The sequence below is a fragment of the Leopardus geoffroyi genome, chromosome C2 (genome assembly GCF_018350155.1).
Source record: "Leopardus geoffroyi isolate Oge1 chromosome C2, O.geoffroyi_Oge1_pat1.0, whole genome shotgun sequence".
NCBI lineage: Eukaryota > Metazoa > Chordata > Mammalia > Carnivora > Felidae > Leopardus > Leopardus geoffroyi.
Window position 1 is genome coordinate 56,022,627 of NC_059333.1, and position 22,556 is coordinate 56,045,182.

The following is a 22,556-nucleotide window of genomic DNA, read 5'->3' on the forward strand; positions in this document are numbered from 1 at the left end:
AGAGAGAGAGAGAAAGAGAACCCCAAGCACGCTCTGTGCCACCAGCACGGAGCGCATTGTGGGACTTGAACTAATGAACTGTGAGATCAAGACCTGAGCTGAAACTAAGAGTTGGATACTTAACCAACTAAGCCACCCAGGCACCCCTGGTCACTAATTTTCAAACAGCTGTTAGACTCGGTCTGCAAAAGGACTGTTTATTATCTGAACGTGTGTTCTATTATTGATTCAACAACTATTTATTGAGTACTTACGACTTGCCAGGAACAGTTTTTGGTAACAGATTTACAGTAAACAAAATCAAGGTTATCCCTGAGCTCACAGAGCTCACGCTGTGGTATTAGAGTTACTCTGTATTTCCCACAATGCCTAGCATGGGACAGACCCAAAGGCAAGTGTGTGCTCAATGATCACCTCAAAATTAACTGGTTGCCTACGGCTGGTGAACCTTAAACAAAGCTTTCCTTGATTAGCTCCAAAACAGGGTCAGCTAAGGGCACTGAGTGTTGAAAGTGAGTTGAATATGTTAAGATTATTTTCACAAAAGAGGACGAGGAGGGTGAGGATTCTTACATCCTTTGAACTGATGGCAGCAAGTCTCTATGCACGTACTGCTAAACGTCTTTGTTTAAATTTAAAACAGACTGAATCTATAAACCTGGATCAAATTCGTTATGAAAAACTCAACTACCAAGAAAGAAAGAATAAGCAGAATGGATGGCCCAAATGTTACCCCAACAGCTACCATCAAAATCTCTACCTTAGTAATGAATAAAACAGCCAATACTAAACAAACAAAAGGGTAATTTAAGTCTTTGCAACTGGCAACTATTACTATCCAAGGGTCAGCTCTGACCTCCATTGGAAAGAAAAAAGTATCCAGAGACTGCAATAAAGATAGAATCAATTCAGGATATGCTGTCTGTCTTCACAAATCTACAGGAGTGGTAAACAAGAAATGAAAAACAAATGAAGACATTCCACATTGGAAAGATCTGACTGTACCTACTTGTTGATTAAAATAACTGCAGGCTATGATACCTTTACTTCTGACCTGTGTTATCAAACCCACGACTAGAGGCTCTAAGAACTGTAGAAATTTTCACCAGTTTCAGGGGACAGGGAATGCTTAAGAGAATATGTTTGCAAAGAGACTCTCAGTCAGGTTTTCCTGAGAGACCAGAGACTCCAGACTAACAGGAAGGGTCAGGTTTCTTTGGTTGTGATCCCAAGTGGTGGCTGGGCTGATCTGCACAGCAGATCCCTAGCAAAGTGGGAGAGATAAGAAGATGAAATGAGGTGGAGAAGAAAGATTATCTTCTAAAAAGCACAGGGAGACACATAATAATAAGGTATTAAGCCTGAGTACATAATAATAAGGTATTATTATTATTATTATTATAAATAAGGTAATAATAAGCCTGAGGATCATTCTTCCTGCTCCATAAGAGAATTTTCTATTCAAGTATTTTATTTCCTGACATTCACAGAGAGGTCAACACATTGGGACATATGCTGCTGACCTCCTCAGGTTCTATTTGAGGAAGTTGACAGGCTATATTTAAAAATGCTGAATTTGGGTGTTAAATCTATAAAGTAAACAGAGATCTAATTCCTTTATTAGTTAAGAGATTAAAATAATATTTCTGCATGCCACTTTTTCTTTCACTTGAAATTGTCATGGTTACTTACATTTACTGATAGTAATGTCTTATTTACTGAATTTTCTTAACAATTAAGTGACATTGAGTTTCTATATTAATAGGCTAATATTTTTTAAAAGACCAATTCTTCACCTCAAAAATCGACTCTCAGGGAAGAGCACGATCTTGGGAAACATACAGACTTATGCCCCAGTCTTGACCGTGTCGCCTACACCAGACTCTATGCGAATTTGTAGGTGGAAATAAATCTTCCTATTCCTCGCGTGCACTGCTGTGTAGATGGGGTTAAATGTCACAGGTAGTATTTTTTTTAACAACTCACCTCCCTTTCTGAGCCCCTGGGGCACTGTGCTCCCTCCCAAACAGTCCTTAGCCCCAAAATGAAAAGCAGGTGACAAAAAAAGAAGGAAACAACCACTTTAGTTCATGTGCACACATAAAACCAACAGCTCAAAGAGTTTGGGTAGATTTTGGAAAGAATTAACAACAGCTCACCTGTGGCTGCTGTTCTGCCAGTCGATTGTGGTACCTTTGGACTGCCTCTCGAAGTTGTTTCTCTTTCTCATTTTTTGATGGTGACACTCTGCTCATGGTGCCCAGGGGGATGGAAGGTAGGCTTTCTGCCTGATGACAACTTCACGATCAACAAGAAACAACATCAGGAGGAAATATCAAACTGTTTATTGTCTGTGAAAGATGACTTACTTCTATGAACAGACACTCCTTACGCCTTATATCCAAAACGTGACTACAAAGGAAGAGCACTGTATTGATGACTTTTGGCAATACATGACATTACGTCTCCAGCCTGCATGGAAAAGAGCTTAAGGGAAAATGTGGAGGGTGGTATATTTACAAGAATGGGAGAACCTTCATTATTTTACCAATGCTTCATTTATCCTGCATTATCATGAAATGAGGCCTTTTGCAAAGATGTCCTCAGATAATTGAAGCTTATCTCATTATTGCCAAACATTTTTTCCCCAAGAAACTTTGGAGAGAAATCTCCATGTCTCTCTTAATGACACCAAATAATTCTGCTCTGGAACACATGGATCCCTTGTTTACTCAGGAGGGCTGTGAAGCACCGTGACCACTGTGGTGCCATGCAGTCACTCAGTCACAGTCTTGGGGGCTTACGGAGCCGTGCACAGCCCTTCATCACCGATCAGCCCCACACCCTGGCTGCAGTGTGCTCCCAGCTCCCGCCCTTCTCTCCCTGCTGTTGTGGTAAACACACTTGCAGGGGCCTCTGTGCTGCCCAGTCTTACTGCTATGCTGTTTCCAATCACTAGTTGGTTAACACACGTAGTATATAATCAAGTAGAACTGTATGTAAATGAATAGTAGGCAGACTGTGGACAAGAGCCTCCCTCGTTATGGTTCCATAAAATACTAACCACCTTTGAAACATATGGCTTGGGAGGTTTGGGGCATTTTGTTTTGTTTTGTTTTGTTATTTTCCTACTCTTGGTCACATGGCTATGTTCTGTAGACTTGAGTTAGCCAAACTATCAAAAAATTGATATATGATATTGTTTCTCTTGATAGCAAGGCTTGTCAAGGATAAGAAGTTCAACTCCCACCGGGCATGGCTTTTAGTCAGGGCATGACTGGGCATGTTCAGAAGTGGGGCAAAATGTCAAGGTGAATTCTGAGAGCCTGTTTTACACAAGGGTTTTTCTCTTATTTATACGAACCAAAAATAAGGGGGAAGGGACAAAGTTTGTATGAAATAAAAGCTGGGACAGGGAGGAGGGGGCCAAGATTAGGGCCTTCTCCCAGCTAAAACAGTGCTGGAGAAGCAGAGCAGATCAAACCCATGATTTGTGTTTTTCAGGGCTTCAGGGTATATTTTTCTTGCCCCTTAGGAGAAGGGAGTGAGGAACTGTGGTCAAATTCAAGCAGGACTGTGAAAAAGCACTTAATTCCACCCACATATGGTATTCGCTGTTATTGTGAGTTTCAAACAGAGGAGGCAACTAAACAAATCAGGGGGTATCTACTATATGTACAGCTACCTGCAGTGCTGATTTGAAGACATCTGTGGGGTGGTACCCATAGAGGTTTCTATTTTGAGCAAAAACCCTGTGGCAACATGCAGTTTTTATTCAAAAAGAATAACCTCAAGTATTTTAATAAAACACAATCCTGTCAATTATCTTTAGTTAAAGGTTTGGGGAAGCAAATTAAATTTTAACTTGCAACACGACCCATGAATATTTTTAAATATCGTTCTCACAATGCAGACTTCGTTGGTTCAGTCAAATGATAAGCATCATTCTTACCCTGTTGGTGATCCCCATTTATAAATGCAGATAAACACAGAGCATGAATGGATGGAAGTATACTGATACCTATTTCTCAGCTACTGTGATAAAAAATGTCTAGCCTCCCTCGGAAGAAGAAAAAAAAAAAGAAAGAAAAGAGAGAAAAAAAAAGAGGTTAGAGAGGGAGAGAGCCAAAGCATAAGAGACTCTTAAAAACTGAGAACAAACTGAGGGTTGATGGGGGGTGGGAGGGAGGGAAGGGTGGGTGATGGGTATTGAGGAGGGCACTTTTTGGGATGAGCACTGGGTGTTGTATGGAAACCAATTTGCCAATAAATGTCATATTAAAAATAAAAATAAAAATAAAGTGGAAACGAAAAACAGGCTCTGGTGGTCCAAAAAAGAATGGTTTCATTTTACCTGCTGGGTCAACTCTGAATACTACCATGTGTAAAAATGGTATGTTTTGTCACTATAGCGTATATAACTGGCATTAGGCTTCCTGAAATATAAAAGGATGCCTTCAGAATCTAAAAAAACAAGACAAACGAATACATAAAAAGCAGAATCAGACCTATAGATACAGAGAACAAACCGACGGTTGCCAGAGGGAAAGGGGTGGGGCGTGGGCAAAATGGGTGAAGGGCAGTGGGAGATACAGGCTACCAGTGATGGAATGAATAAGTCTCAGGCATAAAAGGTACAGCGTAGGGAATATAGTCAACGATACTGTAACAGTGTTGTGTGGTGAGGTATGGTAGCTACACCTGTGGTGAACATAGAGCAAAGTATATAGATGTTGAATCACTGTGTTGTACACTTTGAAACTAACGTAACATAGTGTGTAATGTTACTCAAATAAAAAAAATTTGAAACACACACAAAGAGGATGCCTTTGGAGACTGGATGTGATAAGGCAGAAAGAGTACAAGTTGACACCTACAGCTTTAGCTTCAAATTTTAGCTCTGGAGAGGAATCCTGGACAAGTCACGGGGCCTCTCTTAGTCTGTTTCCTCCTCTGAGAAATGGTGAAAGTTCATACAGTTATTGTAAACGGAAAATGAGATAACATATGTAATTGCTTTGTAAGAAAAAGCTGTTATTATATTTCCTGCCTAAATTCTGGTTACACAGATTGTTCATTCAAATGCTGTTCGTTGCTATTAACCCTACTGACAACTGGCAATTAACTGCTGACCATAACACTATATTTTCTATAAATACAGATGATGCCACTTTTTGCCATTACTCTGGCCTTCCATTCATCAAATGTTGTCTAAAAACTATACTGCATTTCTCATCACTTTAATACCCCAATTTCATGTGATTCTATCCAAATCCAATGGCACAGGGTGTTGCTATTTCATGGTGTATTCTCAAAGTACATAGGTCCATCCTACCATATTGAATGGGAACTATTAATGACTTTCAATAAAGTGTCAACTCTCTAGTAATTGCCCTCATAATCAGGAGTTTTTCTTTATATATCTCCTAAATCTCTTGCTGGCACATTAAGCATATTTTTTGTCCTAATCTTTTCAGTGCAAATGAAATACACATGGTCAAAATTATGTCAGCATATTTCAAGAATCAAGGACATAAATTATAAATATAAGATGACTCTCTGCATTTTAGGCTTTGAGAGACCATCCGTTTTCTGTCAATGTGGCTAAATTTATCTTGCCTGTCATCACAAGGGGCACTGTAATGCAGCTTTGAAACTAATTTTGCTTATGTTCTCTGATGGCATCACCACATTTCAAGAAGAGGGTGAGAGTGTGCCAATCCAGGGACAATGGTAAGCTGGAGGTAAAGAAAGCTGTAGAGGACAGATCCCAGTTCTGTGAGTCCAAGAATGCCCAAGGCTGGGCGAAGAAGTCATAGATATATGTTAGATGTGTGGGGAGGGACCTCAATTCTTATAACTAAGAAGCCCCCAGTAACCAGAAACTTAGTAAATTGTCTTTCTAAGGGACTCAGCTGGACCCAGAGAAGACACAAAAGGTACTATGGTTACACCCCATCCTAAATGATAGAAAGTCAATTTCAAGGTTCTGTCACCTGTTCAAGGTTTCACAGCTAATGGAGCCAGGCGTCAATCCCAGGCAGCCTGGCCTCAGAGTCAGAACTCTAAACACTATCCTAATGTTGCATGAAAAGTATTTACCTCACAGGAAGGGATCAATACTATTAACTATTCTAAATACTGAAATTGAGCCAACTCATGGTTCCTATGTGGGAGATATTTAAGTTTCAAGTTAAGGTTAGAAACTGGTGACAAGTCAGAAGACCCTGGCCAGTAGCTTTAGCAACATGTTTCTCAGCCCCCATCTGGGTTTCAGCTTTCACTTCTGTAAAATGAAGGAATGAGACCAGATCGGTAGTGTCTAATCATGCTCGCTGCAGCTCTAAAGCTCAAAGCTCTAAGCTCCCCAGAGCTTTGTACAGAGAGTATAGAACAGAAGTGATAAGTGGATGTCTTTGGCCCCCAGATTTCCAGCTTCCATTTCAATCAGGAAAGTTCTGCACTTACCTTATAGATTTGGGGTCTGAGATAAATGTTATTTGGAAAACAAACAAACAAACAAGCAAGTTCTCCTGTAAAACAAGAAATAAGACTGAAAACCCCCAGGCCATCTAAGAGTCGTTACCACTTCTGGCATTTTCCTTTTTTTTCCCCTCTTTTTTCTTTAATTTCATTTTTTTATTTTTTAAAATTTACATCCAAATGGCATTCTCCTTAGTCTCTAAATATGGCTAACCTGAGGACTCCAGGTGGAAGGGGTTTTGGCAGCAGTTTCTAAAAATTTTTTTAAATTTTCTCTCTCTTGGTTTTTTGTTTGTTTGTTTGTTTTAAGGCTAGATAAAAATAACCAAACAGGAATTATTACACTAATGTCTGTATTTGCAATATTGATCCACTTATGCAGGCCAAAAACTTAGGACAAACTCTATGGAGAAGCAATGTTTGAATTAGGGGTGCCTTCATTAAAAGGGGGTACTCACTCTTTTCTTCCCAAGGAAAGTCACAGAAGTCTAACAGGCCAGTAATAACAGTGACATTCATCAATACTTAATCAGTCTTTTTCCTGTTTTAGTCTGAACTTCTTCCTCCAGGAGCACAAAGCAATGAAATCAATATGTGACTTAAACAGAAAAAAAGCACATGGTCTAACAGGCTAGTGCCCCTGGAGACACCCTCTGGATAAGACTCCTTTATGATAAAGCCATACATTGTGTGAAAATGAACTGGAAGGCAGAACTCAAACACTGGGTCATGGTCTCCTGCTGCACACGTTGCACGCAGCTGCACGTCCCCAAACTTTGCAAATAGTTACATCCAGGTCTCTTATCTTGATGGAAAAGTACATTAACAAAGTGGCTCTCCATAGGTGGCAAAGAGATAGAAACAGTTCACAGGGATGATAGCTATTAAGCTAAGACATCTATAGCTGAAATTTCCTAGTCTCATACATAATTATGTTAGGAATTAAAAATGGATAAAGAATTTTAGAAAACTATCAAAAACTACCTGTTTTCCAAGATGTTAGGATTATTTGCACAAATCCAGAGATCAAAAAATTCTTTTTCCTGATAATTGATAGAAGAAGGCAAGACTCTCCATTTAAGGCAAAGATCTGAGAATGAAAACAAAATCACACACAAGAAAGACCACAATCAGAAGTGAACCTAGCACAGTTACATGGCTGATTGCACATACCAAAAGTATGAGGTATCTTTTGAAACAAAGCAAGTTAATCTATCATCACATACCTTTTATATTTGATAGCACAACTAGTCTGGGATTCTATGAGCTACACTGGGGCACCACCACCAATAAATTATTGTTATTATTATTGTTTTGTCATTGTTGTTATTGCTTAAGTTCTTTCCAGTTGGTTTCTGCTACTTTCAGCCAAAAGAATCTTAACTAATAGATTCCTCTCCACCTCTTCTTGAACAGGGGAACATTTCTAGTGACTTGACTCTTCCATTTTCTCTGATTCAGTATTTCTCTGCTGCCAACACCACTTTCCATCTCCAACCACACGACTAACATAACAAGGAAAATCAAGTTCTCTGAACAGTTCGGTTTCTTTTCCTGTGTTTGTCTCCTGCTTTTACTCCACTCTCCAGCCCACAGTTTGGTTTCTGACCTCATTTGTCTATTTCTTCCTTTCACTCTTTCATGCCTTTAGGACCAAGGGACTCCACTCTTTCCAGGATTAACGTTAATCCTGAATTCTATCCACATACACAGCTAATGGCGCTTAGGTAAACATTGTCCCTGTTCGCCTATGATGGAAACAGTTTGCACACTGGTTCAAGTCACACAGCGTTCAAGTCACAATGGTTAAGAACTGGAATAGCTCAGGAGCCTGGCTGGCTCAGTCGGTGAAGCTTCCAACTTCGGCTCAGGTCACGATCTCACGGTTCGTGGGTTTGAGGTCTGTGTCGGGCTTTCTGCTGACAACTCGAAGCCTGGAGCCTGCTTTGGATTCTGTGCCCCTCTCTCTCTGCCCCTCCACAGCCTGCACTCCGTTTCTGTGTCTCTCTCTCAAAAATAAATTAAAACATTAAAAAAGTTTTTTTTTAAAGAGAACTGGAATAGTTCTACCACTTGCTACCTCCATGATTCTGGATGAACTACTTCTCTGTGCTTCAGTATCATTGTCTGTAACAAGATATTAATATTAGCACTTACCTAAAAGAATTGTTAAGGATTAAATGACATAACAATTTTAAGAGCCAACATTGCGAGGCACTATTTATGATGCTAAATTTTATGTGTCAATTTGACTGGGCCGTGGCATACCCAGATATTTGGTCAAACATTATTCCGAGTGTGTCTGTGAGGGTGTTTGGGATGAGAACAACTCTTGCATTGGTAGACTGAGTTAAAAAGATTACCCTTCCTAATGTGGGCCTGAAGGCCTGAATAGAACTCAAAAAGGGTTACTGTCTTCTAAGAAAGAAGGAACTTTTTCTTCTTGACTGTCCTCACATTGAGCTGAGACATCAATTTTTTCCTGACTTCCGACTCAAACTAAAACATCGGCTCGTCCTGGATAACAAGGCTGTCAACATTCAGACTCGAACCATATTACTGGGTCTCCTGGCCCTCAGGCCTTCAGCTTCAAACTGGAGTTAAATCAATGGCTCTCTTGGGTCTCCAGCTTGCTGACTGCAGGTCTCGGGACTCTTTAGTCTCCTTAATCATGTGAACCAATTCCCTATAATTAATATCTATCCATCTATTCACCTCTCCTTTCGGTTCTGGTTCTCTGGAGGACCCTAATATGCCATCCTAAGCACTTAGTAAATTTTGCATGTGTTAATTCATATTATTTTTATCAAACTGTATGATTTAGCTACAAATGCTAACCCCATTTTAAGAGTCTAAACACTGAGGCTTAAAGAAGGTAAGGAATTTGCCCAATTTCATACAGCTCTTGGGTACTAGAGGCTGGATTCTGACAGTACCCCGCAAACATCAAAAACACACAGAAATTTTCAGCTATTATTAATACCATCCAATAGACTGTTGCATATAGTCATCAATTTCCTCAATTATACCTTCTAAATACATGCCATGTATGTTCCTCTCAAATCCCACGGCTGTGCCCTTCTTCAAACATGTACAATTTCTCCCCTGGATCCTGGATTATGCCCATGGCATAACCTGACCTCAACCTTTGCTCTAGCTCTCCTCCAAATCATCCTGCACTGAGCTGCCAGAGCAAGCTTCCTACAAGTTACAAACGACAGTCAGGTCCTCTTTGGATCATCCCAGGGATGAGGTCGGAGAAGTGTTCCCTTGACACTGTGTAAACAACTACAAAATTGTGCACACGGCGTGCACTTTCTTTGTTTCCCTGGCTGCCTTCTCCACTGGATGGCAGACTCCTTGCAGATAGAAGAGAGTGTCTTTAGTTCTCTAACCCTCTGTATAGTGGCTGGAAGATGTATCAGAAACATGCACTAAGTGCCGAACGCTTCAGTCATGTCTGTTGTTCTTATACTGAAACACTTCCAAAGACTCTTCATTACTTATCAGAGTAAACACTCCTTACTCTGGCCTTTAAGTCACTCTAATTAAAGTTTACTCAACCTACTCTTAGCTTTTATTATTAATTCATCATTCATTCAGTAGCTAACTTCTAAGTACTAGTTAACACAGTGCCACGTATTGAAATTTTTTGAATGACTGTATCTATTATTCTATGACAAAAATTTTAGTTGAAGTATCCACTTGATATTAACACACATGTCCCACTACATCTCTGCCTGTCAAAATTCTACCTTAGACAGAGGTAGAGGAAGACAGTGGGGGAGCTGAAGGAGCCTAGGCTCACCTTGTCCCATGAACACAACCAGATAATTATCAAATCATCCTGAATGCCCCAGGAATAGACCTGACGGACCTGACGACTGGCAGAACAAACTCCATAACCAAAGGGAGAGAGGAGGCCACATCGAAGAAGGTAAAAAAAATTCTACTTTAAAGACCATAGCACAAGCTACCTCTATCACAAAGCCTGGCCTCAACTTCCTCCACCTCCCTTTTGGAATCCTCAAATAATTTTATGCCTCTTTGACGTCACTTACCTAATTTTCATTTTTATTACAATTCGTTTCATGTGTATCTTAACCTCTCTCCTAGACCCTAACCCCTTTGAAAGCAAGAACCCTATCCTACCCACCTTTGTCTTTCTCACACCCCATTTTTAACACAATGACTTGCATATTGACTCACTAAGTGTTTGCTGATTGGAATGGAATTCAACACTCACCACACTGAATGATGAATGGTATGGCCATGGCTTGTCTTCTTTGATACTGAATAGAATCTAAAGATTTCTCTACATCCTTGTTATTCTGGTATCCAAATTCATTCCAAAACCGTGTTAGATTTCTATTACCTAAAAAAAAAAAAGGCAAAAATTAATGAAAGAAAATAAATCAACAAGATCAGGATTGATAAGCAAAGTTGAATACAAACACGTGTATATACAGTACGATCTCAACTATGTAAAAACTAGTACATAGACAGAAATAAGAAATAAAAGTATTAGCATTAGTTTTCTCTGAGTATGAGTGAAATTTGTCTTCTTTATACTTTCTCGCATTTCCCAACCTAAATACAATCGACATATTATTATATTTGTTATAATGGCACAATATTTTTATAACAAAATTAAAAACAATAGCAGTTATAAAAGCATATACATACCTCTACTATTGCAATAAAATACATTGATATTTAAGGCTCTTTTCTTAAATACTCCCAGAAGCAACTGTACTTGTTAAATTTAAAGGCCACCCTGAAGACTATTGGTTTAGTGTGGTGCCTGGGTGGCTTAGTCGGTTGAGTATCCGACTTCGGCTCAGGTCACAGTCTCATAGTTCATGAGTTCAAGCCCTGTTTTGTCCTCTCGGCTGTCAGCACAGAGCCTTTGGATCTTCTGTCCCCCACTTTCTCTGCCCCTCCTCTGCTTATACTCTCTCAAAACTGAATAAACATAAAAAAAAAAAAGACCATTGGTATAGATATTTATCATCTGGCCTCGTAGCCACAGTTTCTTCATCTTTATTTTAGCTCTGGTTCTTTTTCCTTACAGTCTTTTATGCCCTAGCCTTGGCCCAGATTCTATACTCCCTCCTTGCTTAGAAACAACACTTGTCAAGGAGGACCATTAGGAGCCCTTCTTAAGAGGTTGTGTTCTTATCCTTTGATCCAGCAACTGCACTGGTAGGACTCTTCCCTACAAACACACAAAATAAATAAACATACGATATGTATTACAACACTGTTTGGAATAGCAAGAACAACAACAAAAAGTGGAAACAACATAAAAGCCTAAAGAGGAAATGGTAAATGCTATTTCCAAACAAGGGGATACAAGGCGACCTTTAAAACAGGTAGTTAGAGCTAAATGCACAGCTGTTTCAAGACCTTTTGGATAGAACGTTAATGATATTTTTTTTAAAAAAGACATAAAACAGAATACCTAGTATAATCAATTTTTGTCATTTATTAAAAGCTTATACATATACAATTTTGATGGGCACACCTTTCTATTCCTAAAAGAAACAACAGGAAGTTTTAATAGTAGATGCTACCGGAGAGAGGTTGAGAGGTTGAGAAGGCCAAGGAAGACACTTTCACTTTCCATTTTTAACTTTCTGCACGCTTTGTTGTTTTTTTAATTTTTTAAAAGTTTATTTATATTTTGAGAGAGACAGAGAAAGCGTGAGTGGGGAGAGGCAGAGAGAGAGAGAGGGAGAGAGAGAATCCCAGACAGGTTCCACACCACCAGCACAGAGCCTGATGCCGGGCTCAAACCCATGAAATAGTGAGATCATGACCTGAGTCGAAACTGAGATTTGGACTGAGCCACCCAGGCGCCCCCTGAACACTTTGTATATTTTTACATGGCATATATTACTTTAAAAATGCTTTTTTAAAAAAAAGAACCTGTGCTTACCATTCTGTCCAATATGGTAACCAGTAACCACACATGGCTACTAAGCACTTGAAAAGTGGCAGATATAAAACATTTCATCAATGTACAAGGTCAAAACAGTGAGGGTCTAACATACATACCTTGGAAATAAATATATGCAACAACCTGAACACAGGACTGTATAATCTATGCAGAATACAAATAAACATCCTTACCCCTTACTGTTCCTGTTAAAATTTAGGTCCAGAATGCTGTGTGCCATTAAGAGCAGCAAAGAAAGAATGCAGACTTCCAAAGGAACTATGAAATTGGGCCAGGCTGAAAGCTGTCCTCACAAATTCCCAGGTCTCCTCCCTTGTCTCTTCCCGGAACCGCTAACAGCTCTCATGTCAAATTTCCCTTTGGACTCTGGTTCTTAGGCTTTTCTCAACTCAAACTCTTGGCTTTCTGCTAACTGTTCAGCAGGTAGTCTTGCCCCAGCCCCCAGACTCCACTTGTTCACTGCACACCAGATTCTGAAATGTTCTTTGGTGTCTGCACAGGGCTTGTAAGACCTTGTTCTCTGATTTCCACATGAACTACTCAGTTCTTACAATGTCAAGGCAAGAGCTGCTGTTTAGATTAAAGTCAGGAGGCTTCAAGTGTTGTCTCTGCCACACATTAGTTGTATAATTGTGGGAAGCTACTGAATTTTCTGATCATAAAGTGAGTGTTTACAATAACTTGCTTTACAGGGTTATCATAAGGAGTAAACATGAAAGTGTGTTGAAAACTACAGCACTCTTGGGCACCTGGGTGGCTCAGTCAGTTGAGCGTCCAACTTTGGCTCAGGTCACGATCTCACCATTCGTGAGTTCGAGCCCCGCGTCAGGCTCTGTGCTGACAGCTCAGAGCCTGGACCCTGCTTTGGATTCTGTGTCTTCCTCTCTCTGCTCCTCCCCTGCTCACACTTTGTCTCTCTCTCAAAAAAAAAAAAAAAAATAAATAAACATCAAGAAAAATTTTTTTTAAACCTACAGCACTCTGCAGAAGTTTAAGCTGCTGCTGCATTATATTTGTCCTCTCTTTAAATATTGCTTCCCCAAGAAGGCTGTACCTTTTGAAAGGAGAAGTTGTGCTTTATAACTTTGCATGCCTTCAACACAGAGGTCAGCATCCTGCACGTAACAAGCCCTCAAAAAATGTTGCTTCTAATCTTGACAAAATATGTTATTGATATGCTGTTATGGTTTAAAATGAAGGTGAAATAATGTCTCTCCCTGAAACATTAACTGAACACAGTTAACACAGCCCAACTCACTTCTATAACCAGTATCAACCACGAACCCCAACATAAATATTCTAAGGTTTGTGAAGCTACTAGGATGTTAGAAACACCAGCACACACCTCTCAAGGGTAGGATGATACTCTGTGATACACCACTCTTTTTTTTTTTAATTTTTAAAAATGTTTACGTATTTATTTTGAGAGAGTGAGCAAGTAGGGGAGGGGCAGAGAGAGAGGGAAACAAAATCCCAAGCAGGTTCTGCACCATCAGCATGGAGCTCGATGTAGGGCTTGACCCCACAAACCATGAGATCACAGCCTGAGCCACAATCAAGAGTTGGACACTTAACTGACTGAGCCGTCCAGGTGCCCCTTTAAAAAAAAAAAAAATGATGTTTATTTGTTTATGTGATCATACCACTCTTTAACACCTACGTATTACATTTTAGTTTACTCTATGCCTATTTTTCCCTCTAGAGAGTGAAATCCTTAAAGACAGTGGCTATGTTAGGATCTTGTTTTCAGAGGCAGACACACAGAGCTTAATGTTTACTTAGAAGACTAAATAATACTGAAGAATAACTGGCGATCAAAGCAAAACATAGAACATTCAGTAGCCCAAACATCATGACCAGGCCTGATAGAAGACATACTAGTAGAGTAGATATCAGGACAAAGAAAACAACTAGAGTTATTCACTCAGGGTCAGAAATGGCTTTTTCTAACTCTCAACAGAACTTCAACTTTTCTTCAGATAGAAACTACTCAAACTTGTACAACTTACAACATGCTATTAAAACCAGTTTCCAAGGACTGGACACTGAAGACTAGGCAGATGCTTCATCAATGGGATTAAGTAAGCCAGAGATTGGCAGTACGAGGAAACCTATCATGTCAGTTTCTCTTTTTTTTAATTTTTTTAATGTTTATTAATTTTTTTTTTTTTTTGAGAAAGAGAGAGACAGAGCATGAGCAGGAGAGAGACAGAGAAAGAAGGAGACACAGAATCCCAAGCAGGCCCCAGGCTCTGAACTGTCAGCACGGAGCCCAATGTGGGCTCAAACTCACGAATAGCAAGATCATGACCTGAGCCGAAACCAGACGCTTAACTGGCTGAGCCACCCAGGTGCCCCTTATCATGTCAGTTTCTATTTTCTTTTATGTATTATTCAGTCTGTAGAGATTTATACAGATATCCCTGAAAAAAACTGCTCCCATAAAAGGGAACTTCCACCAGGCTATCAGTGGATTTTTCAGGAGAAACTCTGCAACCCAAGAGAGTATGGGATGATATAATCAAAGTGCTGAAAAAAATGACAAGAACACCACGACCTACCAACCAAGAATAATTTACCCAGCAAAGCTGTCCTTCAGAAATTAAGGAGATGCCTAGAATTTCCAAAACACAAGCTGAGGGATTTCATTACCAGTAGACCTGCTGTAACAAGAAATGCTACAGGGAATTCTTCAAGCTAAAATGAAAGGACACTATTTTAGTAACTTGAAAACATGAAAATATAAAACTCACTGGTAAAATATGTATATAGATTCAGAATGCTCTAATACTATGATGGTGGCGTATAAATCATTTAACTCTATTATAAGAGTTAGACAAAAGTATTAAAGATAACTATAGCTATAATTTCTTAATGGATACACAATATTTAAAACATGTGAACTGTGAAATAAAAAGCGAATAGTGTTTGCGGGGAAAGGGAGTAACAGGGTAGAGCTTTTGTATGCAATCGAAGTTAAGTTGTCTACTACACTTCAATTAAAAAAAAAGAACATTGACAGAATTCAATATCCTTTCACGATAAAAACTCTCAACAAATTAGGTTTAGAAGGAATGTACCTCAACACAATGAAGACCATTATGTCAAGCCCACAGCTAATATAATATCATACTCAATAGCAAAAAGTTAAAATCTTTTCTTCACAATCAGAAAAAAGACAAGGATGACTACCCTCACCACTTCTAATCAACATTGTACTGGAAGTCCTAGCCAGAGCAATTAGATATGAAAAAAATAAACAGCATTCAAATCAGAAGTGAATAAGTAAAAAAAAAAAAAAAATCTGGTTTGCAGATGACATGATAGTATAAATGGAAAATCTAAATACTCTCCCCAAAAAAGTGTTAGAACTCATCAAAACAAAAATTCAGTAAATCAAAGGGTACAAAACCAACATACTAAAATCGGTTGCTTTTCTGCCACTAACAATGAACTGAAAGAGGTAAGAAAGAGAAATTAAGAAAACTTTCTCATTTGCAAAGTAATGTTGAAAAAGAAAACCAAAGTGGGAGGCATCACAATCCTGGACTTTACCCTCTACTACAAAGCTATCATTAAGATAGTATGGTATTGGCACAAAAACAGACACATAGGCCCAGAATTGGACCCAAAAACGTATGACAAACTAATCTTTGACAAAGCAGGAAAGAGTATCTAATGGAAAAAAGACAGTCTCTTTAGCAAATGGTACTGGGAGAACTGGACAGCAACATGCAGAAGAATGAAACTGGACCACTTTCTTACATCATACACAAAAATAAAATCAAAGTGGATGAAAGACCTAAATGTGAGACACAAAATCATAAAAACCCTAGAGGAGAAAGCAGGCAACAACCTCTTTGACCTCAGCCACAGCAATTTCTTGTTCAACACATCTCTGAAGGCAAGGGAAATAAAAGCAAAAATGAACTATTGGGACCTCATCAAGATAAAAAGCATCTGTACTACAAAGGAAACAATCAACAAGACTAAAAGGCAACTAATGGAATGGGAAAAGATATTTGCAAATGACATATTGGATAAAGGGTTAGTATCCAAAATCTATAAACAACTTACCAAACTCAACACCCAAAAAACAAATAACACAGTGATGAAATGGGCAGAAGACATGAATAGACACTTTTCCAAAGAAGACATCCAGATGGCCAACAGACACATAAAAAGATGCTCAACGTCACTCATCATCAGGGAAATACAAATAAAAACCACAGTGAGATACCACCTCACACCAGTTAGAGTGTCTAAAATTAACAGCTCAGGAAACAACAGATGTTGGTGAGGATGTGGAGAAATGTGAACCCTCTTGCACTATTGGTAGGAATGCAAACTGGTGCAGCTGCTCTGGAAAACAGTGTGAAGGTTCCTCAAAAAATTAAAATTAGAACCACACTATGACCCAGCAATAGCACAACTAGGAATTTATTCAAAGCATACAGGAATGCTGATTCATAGGGGCACATGTACCCCAATGTTTATAGCAGTGCTTTCAACAATAGCCAAATTATGGAAAGAGCCCAAATGTCTATCAACTGATGAATGGATAAAGAAGATGTGGTTTATATACACAATGGAATACTACTTGGCAATGAGAAAGAATGAAATCCTGCCATTTGCAACAATGTGGATGGAACTTAGGCTAAGTGAAATAAGTTAGTCAGAGAAAGACAGATATCACATGTTTTCACTCATATGTGGAACTTGAGAAACTTAACAGAAGACCATGGGGGAAAGGAAGGGGAAAAAATAGCTTCAAACAGAGAGGGAAGCAAACCATAAGAGACTCTTAAATACAGAGAACAATCTGAGAGGTGATAGGCATTGAGGAGAGCACTTGTTGGGATGAGCACTGGGTGCTGTAGGTAAGCGATGAATCACGGGAATCTACCCCAAAACCAAGAGCACACTGTATACACTGTATGTTAACCAACTTGACAATAAATTATATTTTTAAAATAATAATACTTAAGATTAAATTTAACCAAGGAGGTAAATGTCCAATACACTGACAACTGTAAGACACTGATGAAAGAAATTGAAAAGATACCAAATAAAGGAAGAATAACCCATGTTGTTGGGTTGGATGAATTCATATTTTTTAAATGTTCACACTACTCAAAGCAATCTACAGAATCAATAGAAAAGAAGTACAAGAAACAATCTCCAAATCTGTATGGAACCACAGAAGACCTCAAATAACCAAGACTATCTTGAAAAAGAAGAACAAAGCTGGATGCCTCAGCCTTCCTGATTTCAAAACATATTACAAAGCTGTGTATTTAAAACAGTATGGTAATGGCATAGAGGCAGACACATAGACCAATGGAACAGAACAGAAAGGCCAGAAATAAATCCCACCCATATATGATCAACTAATATTTGACAAGTGCACTGAGAACACACAATGGGGAAAGGAGAGTCTCTTCAATATAAAGCAGTGGAAAAACTAGATATCCATATGCAAAAAAACAAAACTGGGCCTGACACTAGATATAAAAATTAACTCAAAATGGATTAAAGACTTAACTTTAAGTCCTGAAACCATAAAATCCTAAAAGAAAACATAGGGAAAAAGCTTCTTGAGATTAGTCTGTTTTGGATACAACACCAAAAGCAAAGGTAACAAAAGCAAACAAATAACAAAAAAACAAAAATCAAACAAAAAACAAATGGGACTACATCAAACAGAAAAGCTTCTATACAGCAAAGAAAAGAATCAACAAAATGAAAGGCAACATACAGAAAGGGGAAAATATTTGAAACCATATATCTAATAAAGGGTTAATACCTAAAATATGCAAGGAACTCATACAATCCAACAGCAATAAACACATACATACATACCCACACTCTGATAATAAAATGGGCAAAAGACCTGAATATACAGTTTTACAACAAAGATATACAAATGGCCAAAGGTACTTGAAAAGGTGTTTATCATCAGGGAAATGCAAATCAAAAGCACAATATATAATCTCACACCTTGTAGGATGGCTATTATGAAAAAGTTAGAGAGGGAGGGAGCCCAACCATAAGAGACTCTTAAAAACTGAGAATAAACTGAAGGTTGATGGGGGGTGGGAGGGAAGGGAAAGTGGGTGATAGGAATTGAGGAGGGCACATGTTGGGATGAGCACTGGGTGTTGTATGGAAACCAATTTGACAGTAAATTTCATATTAAAAAAAGGAAAGCTTAACTTTAAAAAAAAAAGAGATACAAGTGTTGATGAGAAGGTGGAGAAAAGGGAACTCTCATGCACTGCTGGTGGGAATGTAAATTGGTACAACCATTATGGGAAACAGTATGGAGGTTTCTCAAAATATTAAAAATAGAACTACTATCTGACCCAGAAATCCCACTTTTGGACATACATCTGAAGGAAATGAAATCAGTGTCTTAAAGAGATCTTCAATATCATGTTCACTGCAGTATAGCCAAGATATAGAAATATGGAAACCTAAGGGGGCCTGGGTGGCTTGGTCGGTTAAGCGTCCGACTTTGGCTCAGGTCATGATCTCACGGTCTGTGAGTTCGAGCCCCGCGTCTGGCTCTGTGTTGACAGCTCAGAGCCTGGAGCCTGTTTCAGATTCTGTGTCTCCCTCTCTCTCTGCTCCTCCCCTGTTCATGCTTTGTCTCTCTCTGTCTCAAAAATAAATAAACGTTAAAAAAAATTTTTTTTTAAATATGGAAACATATATGTCCATTGATAGAAGAAAATATGATTATATAGATAGATAGAATATTATCCAGCCATAAACAGTTGGACATACTGCCATTTGCAACATGAAGGTCATTATGCTAAGTGAAATAAGCCAGAGAAAAACAAACAGTGTATGGTATCTTTCATATATAGAAATCTAAAAAAAGAAAGTTGAATTCATAGAAGCAGAAAGTAGAATGGTAGTTGTCAGAGGCTGTAGGGTAGGGGAAATAGGGAGATGCTGGTCAAACGGCACAAGCTTTCACTAATAAGATCAGTAAGTTCTGAGGATCCAAGGTATGGCATGGTGCCTGTGGTTAGTACTGAAAGGTATACTTGAAATTCGTGAGGAGAGTAGATCTTAAGCAATCTAACCCCACACATACAAAAAAGACAACTGTGTGAGGTGAATGATGCATTAATTAACGTGATTATGGTAAATATTTCATAGTGTATATGTATATCAAATCATCATATGGTACATTTTAAGTATCCACAATTTTTTGGTCAATTATACCCCAATAAAGCTGGAAAAAAATCCTTATCTATCTAGTCTGGCAAGAAATAATAAAATTAATAATAATAATAATTCATTAAATCAGGTTAGTCTTGACTAGTGGTATGGTATATATAATTATGGGCATTTGGTTACATATGTGGTTTTAATAACTGATGTTATTGTTAATGTATCTTAATGAGGATTTAATTGCCCTTTCATCCAGAAGTCAATTAAAAGAGCTGGAATTTCAAAATTTGCAAATTACTTGATTTTTAAAAATGTATCTTAAATATTTCTACCCACCTATAAAGAGTACTATGAAGAAAACTAAAAATTTATTAATTCCAAAATTATATCATCTGAACATCCTCAAGGTATTCCGATCAAAAAATTCAGTTTACTTTGTAAACAGGAAATGGCTGCAAGCATACAGGTGATATTCAAAATTATAAAACAATACATATCTTGAGATTTTTGTTTGAATAATCAACAAGCTTATTAAATTGGTAAAATAATTAGGAATTAATGCACACAGAATTAAAGTCCTAATTTCTAGAACAAGTATCTGAGAAAAACTGAAAATTTAATTTACTGCTAGTTATGTATGGGGTCCTTTATTCAGAAGATTTCTAATGCTTAAATTAATCTGGTTAATTTTTCAGGAGACTTTTAAAACTCAGGAAAAATAATGGGAACTGCCGCAATAACTTACTAAACATTTGCCAAACACCAGTAACTAAAAGAGCAGTTTCACAAAGACTGTGCCTCTTAAAAAGAAATGTAACACCCTCCCAGATGTCAGTTTCATATCTATTCATAGAATGCACAAAGACATCCAGGGAATCAATTAGCCAAGAGGAGAAGTAATAAAATTCAGTAATAAGCTACCAAAGCAAAGCTTTGATGGTTTCAATCAAAATAAGGAAGGCTAAAACAGTTATGAAATCAAAGCACCAGGAAAATCATGAGATGAAGGTGCTTATCAAGTCTCTGACTTCAGGTAGTTCTGCAACTAAACAGATGATTATATTCTATTTTTAAAGATGTCCTGAGACAGAAATTACATATCTATTCTCTGGATATTGTAAATCATGCCTCCAGCTCTGTTGAAACTGTCCTGTTCATCATTACCCCTCATTCTTAGCTAAGTTAGATATCAGACCTTTTGTAAGCTGATCCATGTGTAACTGCTGATCATTTATATTCTTGATGGAATCTCTCAGGGATGGCAAACTGGTTTCAACGAAAAGGCCAACTCCAATCAGCTGGAAGTGATACCTGTACGCTCTTGTGAAGGGTCATGAAGTCAATGGCCACTTAGAAGGAAGAACTGCCATTACGGCTTAGAGAATTTGTGGGGCACGTATGAGAGCTGCTACGTATCCAGTTATCCAAGTACTCTATTTGAATTGAAGGACAGCAAAGCAAGATGTCTTCAGTGGTGCCGAAGGTGCTTACAGCCCCATTCTCTCTCAGGTCTTCTGGCTGGTGTGAAGTGAGTTGGGCAAGTCTTACTTTATGGGGACAGTCAGTGGCAGAAGTAAGTGGCAGCTACAGCCAGAATGTTTCCACTTCACTCTACTGTGAGCACAGTAGGTTCCAGGGCAAAGCTCCAGGAATCTGAGGAATTGGTCCAACTCCCTGGAAGTGTCAACTTCACTACCTTCACCTGGCAACACAGCATCATTTCCTCTCGTTCCATATCAGTGCTTTCCCATGAGGATCTCCTCAAGCTGCAAAATAATTTCAGAACACTACCCCCCAAACTGAGAAAATACACGATGATAAAGAAAACTGAATTCAATAACACTTCTGTGTGATTCTGTATTTTACTACACACAACTACATCTATATATGTTTGAAAAACTGTAGGGGTGCCTGTGTGGCTCAGTTGGTTAAGCATCCAAAATTGGGCTCAAGTCATGATCTCATGGTTCATGGGTTCGAGCCCTGCGTCATGCTCTGGGCTGACAGCTCAGAGCCTAGAGCCTGCTTCAGATTCTGTGTCTCCCTCTCTCTGCCCCTCCCCTGCTCATGCTCTCTCCCTCTCTCTCAAAATAAATTAATATTTTAAAAATTTATAAAAAAAAAAAACAACCTGCAGCATATGGATGTGTGAGGTATAATGCCATTTTAGACAATTATTGGTAGACAGGAATTCAAACATTCCAAATAATACTCTAAAATCCCCTAGGACTCTCTGGCTCCTAGTTTAGAAACATACCATTCTGTGCACTGGGTACTAGAAGAAAGAGGGTCAGAAGACTTATGACAATAAGCCTTCAAAAACAAAACAGAGAAAAGTTAGGTTTCTTCTGTTTCTTCCCTCAAGAAGAAATAACTTTTACTTTCTCTTTTTAAGTTATATCTTTATTTAACTATTTTCAATGATTTTCTTTGGATATACTCAGCTTTTTTAATCCCCTCTATGATGGGGAAATTAACATTAGACATAGTAATCTAACCTAAAGTATATTCCTAGAGTTATGTGTCATTATGGGCAATACAGCCCAGTCAGCCAGCTCACTCTCCTCAATATCTGGGTTAGTAAGTTTATCTTTCTACCAGGACTCACTTTAGTCAGACATATACAAAGCCCACTGACTTAATGTTCTCAAAAATCTAAAGATTCAAACTTACTTTTCTTTTTTCTCGTTTCCCCAACTTTATTTAGTGGCACGTTCACAGTGGGGATGGGGGTAGACACAAGGTAGGGCCTGATCTGTCCTGGAGCCCAGGGGCACCACACACCATGCACTACAGATGGGAGCAGGCACAGCGGGGGGCCTTGGTGGCCCCAGTAGAAGCCTGTGTACCAGGGAGGAGGCAGTAAGTACCTGGGTCCCTCAAGCCCATGCCCACAATGGGAGGGGCTAATACTGGACTGAGGTTG

The 22,556-nt window shown here is 38.7% G+C and overlaps 1 protein-coding gene across 1 annotated transcript in view; it reads right to left on the reverse strand.

Moving 5' to 3' along the window:
• MORC1 (MORC family CW-type zinc finger 1) overlaps positions 1-22,556 on the reverse strand; it is a 152,681-nt gene that overhangs the window by 68,479 nt on the left and 61,646 nt on the right. Inside the window, exons 12-14 of the mRNA XM_045500974.1 lie at positions 10,730-10,858; positions 7,468-7,573; positions 2,160-2,298 (exon numbers count right to left, since the gene is read on the reverse strand). Coding sequence (XP_045356930.1) covers positions 2,160-2,298; positions 7,468-7,573; positions 10,730-10,858 — 374 coding nt within the window. The remainder of the gene's footprint in view (positions 1-2,159; positions 2,299-7,467; positions 7,574-10,729; positions 10,859-22,556) is intronic.